The sequence below is a fragment of the Colobus angolensis genome, unplaced genomic scaffold (genome assembly GCF_000951035.1).
Source record: "Colobus angolensis palliatus isolate OR3802 unplaced genomic scaffold, Cang.pa_1.0 Scaffold14, whole genome shotgun sequence".
Lineage (NCBI taxonomy): Eukaryota > Metazoa > Chordata > Mammalia > Primates > Cercopithecidae > Colobus > Colobus angolensis.
Window position 1 is genome coordinate 8,632,377 of NW_012114488.1, and position 9,195 is coordinate 8,641,571.

The following is a 9,195-nucleotide window of genomic DNA, read 5'->3' on the forward strand; positions in this document are numbered from 1 at the left end:
TTCCTTCCTTCCTTCCTTCCTTCCTTCCTTCCTTCCTTCCTTCCTTCCTTCCTTCCTTCTTTCCTCTCCCTCCGTCACACAGGCTGGAATGCAGTGCTGTGATCATGGGTCACGGCAGCCTCGACCTCACGGGCTCAGGTAGATCCTCTGGCCTCAGCCTCCTGAGTGGCTAGGACTGCAGATGCCTATACTGTAGCAGGACGAGCCGCAGACAAAACTCCTCAGACACCGGATTAAAGAAGGAAGAGGTTTTTTATTCGGCCACGAGCGTCGGCAGACTCGCATCTTAAGAGCCCTCTGAAAAAGAAATTCTTGGCCTTTTTAACGGCTTACAACTTTAAGGGGTCTACATGAAAGGGTCGTGATAAATCGAGCAAGCGTGGGAAGCGTGACTGGGGGCTACATGCATCAGCTAACAGAACAGAAAGTTTTACAAGGCTTTTTTCATACAGTGTCTGGAATTTACAGATAACACAAGTAGTTTAGGTCAGGGGTTGATGTTATTATTATTACTTTGTTTAACTCCTAGGGCCGGATGGTGGTGCCTAGGTTGTCTGGCTGTTTATCTTACTTTGGTTTCTTTCTTTTTGCTTTCTCTCTCCTCCTGTCTTGTGAACTAGGCAAGGTGGGGGGAGTAGTAGTGGTCTCCGTCCGTAATACCACCACGACCAGATACCTTTTGTATTTTTCTGTGGAGTCGGGTCTCATTATGTTGCCCAGGCTGGTCTCAAACTGCTCGGCTCATGCAATCCACTTGCCTCTGCCTCCCAAAGTGCTGGGATTACAGGCATGAGCCACCGCACCCAGCCTGAGTGTTGCCCTCATCTTAAGAATGTCTTCATGGTGACATCTAGACTGCCTTGACCATACAGCGGGGCCCTGTGGCTGGGCTAAGAAGGGTGCACCCATCACCAGAAGTGATGATGTCTGCTGTCCTGCTTTTAGAGGTGTGGAGGTTTAGGGGACAGTGACGATTTTGAGAAACAAGTGGCTTTGTCTTCCAGATTGGTGTTGCCACAGGAATTGTTCTCATAGTGTTTGAGGTTAAGTACTAGGAAGGACTAAGCTTGAGGAGTTCCTTTTCTCTCCTTCTCATGGTGATTTGAGGTGGAATTTGGAAGGATACATCAGGGTGATTTAGGTAATGAACGTACAAATAAAGGGCCTTTTGCTGACCTTACTGAGGCAAAGCTAACCCCAGATCCTTTAGCAAACATTGCCCAACATCTGCTACTCATGCTGCAAACACTTGTGTTCAAGCTCGAGTACCCAAATGGTGAATTCGGGGGAGTCAGGACCAGAGAATGGTGATCCAGACCTTTTCACTCAGCATTTGCTTAGACCAGGCATTGGCAGAGTTTTTCTGTAAAAGGCCACATAGTAAATATTTTGACTTTGCAGTAAGAAAGCAGCTATGGACACTACGTAATAGAACGATTGTGGCTGTGTTCCAACAAGATTTTGTTAGCAAGAGCAAGTGGCTGCTGGGGTTTGGCCTGGGGCCCTGGTTTGCTAACCCCTGGCTTTGAGGGTCCTTGGCCTGTTATGGAGTGGGGTGGGGACTCCCCTAGGAATGGCCTCTGCAAGCCTGGGCCTCCTCATCTGGGAGATGGGAGTAGATAACAGTGCCATCAGGTTAAAGATGTAGGGATTGGTTCAGAGTCTTTAGCACAGACATGGCACGCAGTGTCCAAGCAGCGAGTTGCTGTGATTGTTACCGATGAGGCCAAGTGTTTGATCCTCCCTGACACAAAAGGAAACTGGGGCTGGTGACACCCTGGAGCCTCCCCCGGGTCTAAAACCGTCTAGAAGAGCCGGGTACTAAGGATTAGAAAGACAGGCAGGGCGGAGAGTGACTGAGCCATGCGCCTGGCCCTGCAGCCTCCCCTCTGGGTCTAATGCCATCTAGAAGAGCTGGGTACTAAAGATTAGAAAGACAGGCAGGGCGGAGAGGGGCCAAGCTAGGCACCTGGCCCTGTGATGCCCTTTCTACAGGCCTCTGTAGGTAAGTCTTCCTCACTGGTGTCTTCCTTTATCTGCAGAACGTGCGAGCACTTGGGGATGGAGTATCTTCACATGTAATGCAGGTGGCTGTCAGGGAGTATTGCCATCTCTGGGACTAACATTTCCCTGTGGCTTTTATTCTCAGGACTGCAGGTTTTCTAATATAAATAAGAGTAGACAGTGCTCTGTATCCACGGGTTCCGCATCCTCAGATGTAACTAGCCTCATGCTGAACATACTCAAAGTAATAACAATAAATACTACAACAATAAAATAATACAAGCTTAACAACACAGTATAACAAAGATTTCCACAGCATTTACATTGCATCAGGTATTATAAGGAATCTCGAGATGATTTAAAGTGTACACGAGGATGTGTGTAGGGTACACGCGAACTCAACACCATCCCCGGGTTTTGATATCCGAGGGGCGTCCTGGAATGAATCCCCAGCAGACACGGAGGGATCATGCGTTGTTTTAAGTCACAGCATGAAGGGTGTCTCTCTAGGCTTTATTTTCCTCTCTAGGAAAATTGTTTAATATTTTTATTATATTTTATTATCACCGCAGGGGACTGCAGTGAGCCAGGCCATAAAGAAAACACATGGTGGCAAATATTTTTAAAATATAGAAACACCTAATTTAGAAAGAAGCATCTCTCATAGTTTCCAGGGAAACCAGGTTAACAGGTAAAACTCAGATCATTGACTTGAAGTTGATCAACTTGGTACTGGATTATAGACATCTCTATTTTGATTGATTGATTGATTGATTGAGGCAGGGTCTCACTCTTATCACCCACACTGGAGTGCAGTGGTACATTCATAGCTCTCTGCAGCCTTGAACTCCCAGGATCAAGCAATCCTCCTGCCTCAGCCTCCTGAGGAGCTGGGACTACATGCATGCACCACCACACCTGGCTAATTTTTTTTTTCCCTGTGGTGACCGAGGTCTCATTATGTTGTCCAGGCTTGCCTTGAATTCCTGGCCTCAAGCAATCCTCCTGCCTTGGCCTCCAAAATTGCTGAGATTACAAGCTTGAGCCACCGCATCCAAGCCTGACATCTCTATTTTTCAAATGACTCATTCCATAGCTGAGAGACGAGTGCCTGGGTTGCAGAGGAAGAGGGGAGGGATACATGTTGCTAAATTGCTTTCCCAAAGGGCGTGCCTGGAGCATGTGCCAGTTTTGAATATCAGCTTGTAATATTCCTGCACGCTGGAACATCGTTTTAGTAAGCAAGCATTTGACACCCGCATGTGTGTTAGGATGCTCTTTGCGTTGTCGGCCGAGGAAAGCCCCGTACACAGCATCAGTTGGAGACGCACAGTTTTCAGCTGTGCGTCTCTTCTCTCAAAGCCACACTCAGTTTTGAACAAACGGTGACACCTGAAAAGCATGGTGACCACTCTGATGAAGCCTTTTGTTTTGTTTTCAGACAATGAGTATATATTTATGGATTTGGAGCAAAAGCTCAGCAAGTACTTCTCAAAAGATTGGAAGAAAGAAATATATGAAGTAAGTATAGAGTGTGGGGTGGGAGAGGGCAGGGCACCACGGTGGACTGTGCTGGACCACAGGGATGTGCTGCCTTCTGTCCACGCAGCTGTCCCGTCCGCAAGGGACTGCAGTGAGCCAGAGGCTGCAGGCAGGTGAGCCCGCCCCGAAGCCCACCTTCGCAGATGTTCTTGAACACTGTAGACCATGTCCCACTTAGAGTTTTCCCGTAGAAATTACCATGAGTCGTGTTGTCAGCTCTGGCGGCGGACACCTGAGCTTCAGCTTTGAACTGAGCGTGAAGCAATCCAGGCCCCTCCCCCTGAAAGGGGAAGACAGGCCAGCCAGGGGCACCTCCCTGTGGCTCACTTGCTCTTTCTTGTATTTTCCCCACCAGGAAAATGAGAAACCCAGAGCCCCCTTCGTGGCCTTCCTCCGGGTGCAGCACTACGTGGAAAACGGAAGGGTCATAAGGTAACGGCACGCTGACTGTAAAGGATGTTTGCTGGAATACTGAAAATCTGCCACATGACATAGAAGTCCCATGAAGGCCACACATTACATTTGAGTTTCTCCAAAAACAAACAAACAAAAAACACCACTATATTGACTGTTTGCTTTGGGGGGACACAGGAATTCTATTTAATTGAAAGGTATACAGACTGTGTCATAAATTGGTACTTCTTTTTCTTTTTCTTTTTTTTTTTTTTTTTTTTTTTTTGGAGATGGAGTTTCACTCTCGTTGCCCAGTCTCGGCTCACTGCAACCTCCGCCTCCCGAGTTCAAGCGATTCTCCTGCCTTAGTCTCCAGAGTAGCTGGGATTACAGGCAGGCACCACCACACTTGGCTCATTTTGTATTTTCTGTAGAGACGGGGTTTCTTCACGTTGGTCAAGCTGGTTTCAAACTCCCGACCTCAGGTGATCCACCCGCCTCGGCCTCCCAAAGTGCTGGGATTACGGGTGTGAGCCACTGTGCCCGGCCTAAGGTGGTGCTTCCTCAAATGCCAGGACTCGTCCTCTCGAGGGTGGGTATACCATCCAGGGCTGGGCGAGGCTTCTGGAGGTCACTGGGTGCAGGGCTGCTGCACTTTCTGCATGGCGGTTCTCGCTGTTTGCTGCCCACTCTGCAGGTGTCTAGTGGGAAGCTCTCCCCAGCAGGAGAGGAGAAGTTGTACATGTGGTGGGCTGCACGCTGAACCAACAGGGGCTACTTCTTCCAGAGCTGCCTTAGAGTTTCTAGGAAAACAAAGATGTCCCTCAGGAGGATCCTGAAACTTTCTTCCAGAACAGAGCTTCAGGGATGCGTGAACAGTGTTTTCCCTGGGGGGGAACCTAAGGGGGTTTCCCAGGAATTCCCTAAGCAGGCACCATCCCCCCCGTTCCAAAAGGGATGCGTGCGGTTGTGTGGAAGGTTCTAGGGAGTGAAGGGCGTGTGGGAGGGTTTTGGAGAGTGAAAGGCGTGTGGTTGTGTGGACGGTCCTGGAGACACTGGTGTGTGGTTGTGTGGCAGGTTCTGGAGAGTGGGGGGTGTGTGAATATGTGGAAGGTGGGGGGTGTGTGAATATGTGGAAGGTTCTGGATAGACTTGGAGGGGAGGTCTGGAAGGTGTTGGGTTGATGGACAGAGCTACCTGGTGCTATGGGGCCAGTGCAGGGGAATTACATGAGAAGATCTTGTACCTGCATCTTGGGCGAACCTCCCGCCCGGCCCCTGTGATTAATGAATACCAGCCATGGCCAGGCCCCGTGCTGGGCGGTGAGCTCTGGGAGCCAGGTCTGTCCACATCCAGGGATTTGAGTCGCCCAGACTCTGTGCAGCTCTTCTGCACTGGGGCCTGGTTTGTTGGAGGCCGAGCTCACTGGGGAAGGAGCGGGACCTTGGCAGGAGGAGCCTCATCTAGTGGCTGCTTGCTGGCAGGAAGTTGCCTGCGTCCTGCTCCAGGAAGAGTGCGGGCCTGTGCCGCGCTGGCCCTGCAGGGACACAGCTGTGGGTAGAACAAGACAGGAACAAGGTACCAGGGGCTCAGGACAGCCCTGGGAGCTGGCGTGGGGAGGGATAAGGCAGGGCCAGAGGGGCCGGGAGTCCCCACACTGGCCTTCCTGAAACTCACTCCCTGCCACCTTCCAGCGACCACAGGGCACGGCACCTGTACTACTGCCACCTGAAGGAGCGTGTGCTGAGGTCGCAGTGTGCCCACCGGGAGGAGGCCTACTTCCTGTTGGCCGCCTGCGCGCTGCAGGCTGACCTGGGCGACCACCGGGAGCCGGCCCACACCGGGAGGTACTTCGAGCCGCACTCCTACTTCCCACAGTGGGTAAGGTGGGGGCCGCCTCCTCCCAGCACCGTTGGCCTGGTGCCTGTCCACCTCCACCGGGTGCCGTCTGTGGGAGCAGGGGGCTGGGGGCCTGGTGCCTGTCCACCTCCACCGGGTGCCGTCTGTGGGAGCAGGGGGCTGGGGGCCTGACAGTGGATGCTGGAGGAAGGGTCAGGGATGGAAACAGGGCAATCATCTGTCCTTTTCTCCTGAAGACCCAAGGGTCTTTACCACCCCCAAAGGTGGGCGGTGTGGCAGGAGTGGCCCAGAGCAGGCAGGTCCAGGTGCCCGTGCTCCTGACACACCCGGCCAGCTGTGTGGCCCTGCTCCCTGGCTTCACCTCTGTGAGCCCCTCGGTTGCCTGACTGTGGAATGTGACCACATGGGCCTCATGGCTGTGAACCTTCCCGCTTCTCTCTAAGTATCCTGGGACCCGTAGGAGCCTTTGAGCCTCAGCTTCCTCACCTGTAAGGGAAGGAGTGCTGTGCCCCCAGGAGGAGGGCCATGGAGAGGCGTGGGCCGTGCCGCTGTGTGCCCGGTCCCAGGCGCTGTCTGGCCTGCTGGCCTTGTGGGTTGATGGCTGTCACCCCGGGGATGCAGGCCCTGTTCTGGGTGAACTTTTAGGTGTCTCTCCTTGACCGCTCATCACTGTGTACCTCTCTGTCCTGTGCACCTTGGGGCCTTCTCACCTTTGCTCTGAGTGGCAGTTGCTGAGGCCAGGGTGGGGCCCAGCCAGGCTTCCTCCCAACGCTGTGGACGCCACACCTGCCCTTGGCCTCTGGGCACATTTCCACCCTCAGTGATTCCATGTCCCTGTGGGTCTTACCCCAGTCCTGGTGGTGGCCCCAGCTGGTCCTTATTGGGCAGGTTCCCAAGAGCCAGGGCTCGTTGAGGGTGGAGTCCCCACTTGCAGACGCCTGAGGAGGGCTGGCTGCTGCCATTTCCCTTGGGGAGGGTCCGAGGGGGACAGGAAATCAGACAGAGTCCAGGGCCAGAGCAGGCACCGAGACTTCATCTCTGGGTCCGGGCTCAGCAGTCAGGCCCCGGCCCTGCCCACTGAGGTCGGCACCAGCTGTGGGAGTCTGGGGGGGGCTTCTCGGGGCAGGGGGCCAGCGAGGACGAAGGGGGGACCAGCAGGGGTCTGAGCTGACCTTCTGGCTCTATCCTCAGATCATCACCAAGAGGGGGATTGACTACATCCTCCGGCACATGCCCGCCCTGCACTGTGAGCGCCAGGGCCTGAGCCCCAAGGAGGCCGTGCTGTGCTTCATCCAGGAGGCCTGCCGGCTGGAGGACGTACCCGTGCACTTCTTCAGGCTGCACAAGGTTGAGCCCAGGGCGGCCAGCAATGGGCCGGTCTCTGACTCCAGGCCAGAGATGGACGGAGCCCCCATGGCTAACAGTGGGATCAGGACCCCAGGCCAGGGATGAACGGAGCCCCCATGGCTAACAGTGGAACCAGGACCCCAGGGCAGGCATAACCAGAGCCCCCCAAGCTGACAGTGTTATCAGGATCCCGGGGCTCTCTTAGGTCATGGCTGATGTTTATTTAGCATGATGAAAGGCAGGCTTGTGCTATGATAACTGTGCCTTTGGGGTGATGCTGGAGTGAATGAGACTGTCTGTAAATGGGCCCCAGAGCTCAGCCTGGTCCATGGAGGCCTCGGCCCCTAGCCAGACTGACCACACTCTGCCATCAGTGAGGCCCGGCACCCCCAGGCCTGCAACTTGACCTCTGACCTGTGTCCCCTAGGACAAGAAGGAAGGTCACCCCACTGTGATCCTGGGACTGACCCTCAGGGGAGTGCACATCTACCAGGTGACCAGAGGGGCTTCAGCTTCACAGAGCCCCTCCTCCTGCCCCCACCCCCTCCTCCCTTCCCCGCTGGGGTCTGGGCCGTGGAGCATCCCTGCAGTGGCCATGGGCGCTGGCTGGCCCCACCTGGACGCACCCTGCCTCTGCTGTCCCGCAGGAAGTGGACCGTGCCCCGCAGCTGCTGTACGACCTCCCCTGGCCCCACATTGGGAAGCTGGCATTTCTGGTGGGTGTCTGGGGGATCCCCGTGCCCAGGAGAGCCTGGGCAGGGGCGGCTTCATCCTTGGGGCATTTTCTGGGCATTTTTTCCTGACGAGGTGCAGGTCCCTTCCTGCCGGCCTCTCGGGAGCATCAGGGCCGTCCTGGCCTCACGGGCTCTGCGCCTGACCCTGGCCCTGCAGGCACTGGGTGTTTAGCTGCCTGGTGAGGTCTAGTTGTTGTTATCGCTTGAAAACTTCTGGCTTTCAACTGAGAAAACCAAGGGAGAAAATAAGAGCAGGTCATAGCCACGCACCTGTGTGGCCTCTGTTCCTCCCGTCTCGGCCCCAGAGCTGTCACCCAGGGCCACCCCACAGCCTGGGTGCCAGGCGTAAAAGGGTAGTGACTGTGGGGGCCGCTGGGCAGCAGGCTTGCTCTGGACAACCAGACTGAGGTCTTCCCATCCCACCCCAGACCTCCGCTCCCCTCACGCAGCTGCGGGCACTTTCTTTTTTTTTTTTTTTTTTTTTGAGACGGAGTCTCGCTCTGTCGCCCGGGCTGGAGTGCAGTGGCCGGATCTCAGCTCACTGCAAGCTCCGCCTCCTGGGTTTACGCCATTCTCCTGCCTCAGCCTCCCGAGTAGCTGGGACTACAGGCGCCCGCCGCCTTGCCCGGCTAGTTTTTTGTATTTTTTAGTAGAGACGGGGTTTCACCGTGTTAGCCAGGATGGTCTCGATCTCCTGACCTTGTGATCCGCCCGTCTCGGCCTCCCAAAGTGCTGGGATTACAGGCTTGAGCCACAGCTATGGGCACTTTCTAGCCAAGAGGGCTGTGTCCTCTCAAGCATGCCCTGAGCACAGAGCCCATGAACAGCCATCTGCACTGCACAGTGAAAACCTAAACCCCGTCCCCCAGGGGCCATGGCTGACATTTAAAATCATCCTTTCCTGTTGCTAGCATGGTTTTCCACCTGTGGGGTGGCACCTTCTCTCCTGTTTGTTCAGGGGAAGAAGCTGGAGATCCAGCTGGACGGGCTGCCCGCAGCGCAGAAGCTGGTTTACTACACGGGCTGCACCTGGCGCTCGAGGCACCTGCTGCACCTGCTGCGCGCCAGCCACCAGCTCCACCTCCGTGTGCGGCCCACACTGAGGCAGCTGCGGCAGCGGGAGGAGGCAGAAGGTGGGGCTGGGCTGGGTGTGCTGGGTTCTGCAGCCAGACTGTGCCTTCTGGGCTGGGCTGGGCTGGGCTGGGCGTGCTGGGCTCTGCCGCCCGGCTGCACCTCTGTCTCTCACTGTTGTGGCCTTCTGGCTCCCGCATCCCCCAGATGCTCAGGTTGAAGGGCGAGGTGGTGGCCCCCAGCT

At 55.2% G+C, this 9,195-nt stretch overlaps 1 protein-coding gene across 1 annotated transcript in view; it reads left to right on the forward strand.

Annotated features, from left to right (window-relative positions):
* FRMD1 (FERM domain containing 1) overlaps nucleotides 1–9,195 on the forward strand; it is a 27,691-nt gene that overhangs the window by 7,182 nt on the left and 11,314 nt on the right. The window contains 6 exon segments of the mRNA XM_011934929.1: nucleotides 3,446–3,525; nucleotides 3,902–3,978; nucleotides 5,634–5,820; nucleotides 6,991–7,146; nucleotides 7,574–7,639; nucleotides 8,839–9,179. Coding sequence (XP_011790319.1) covers nucleotides 3,446–3,525; nucleotides 3,902–3,978; nucleotides 5,634–5,820; nucleotides 6,991–7,146; nucleotides 7,574–7,639; nucleotides 8,839–9,179 — 907 coding nt within the window.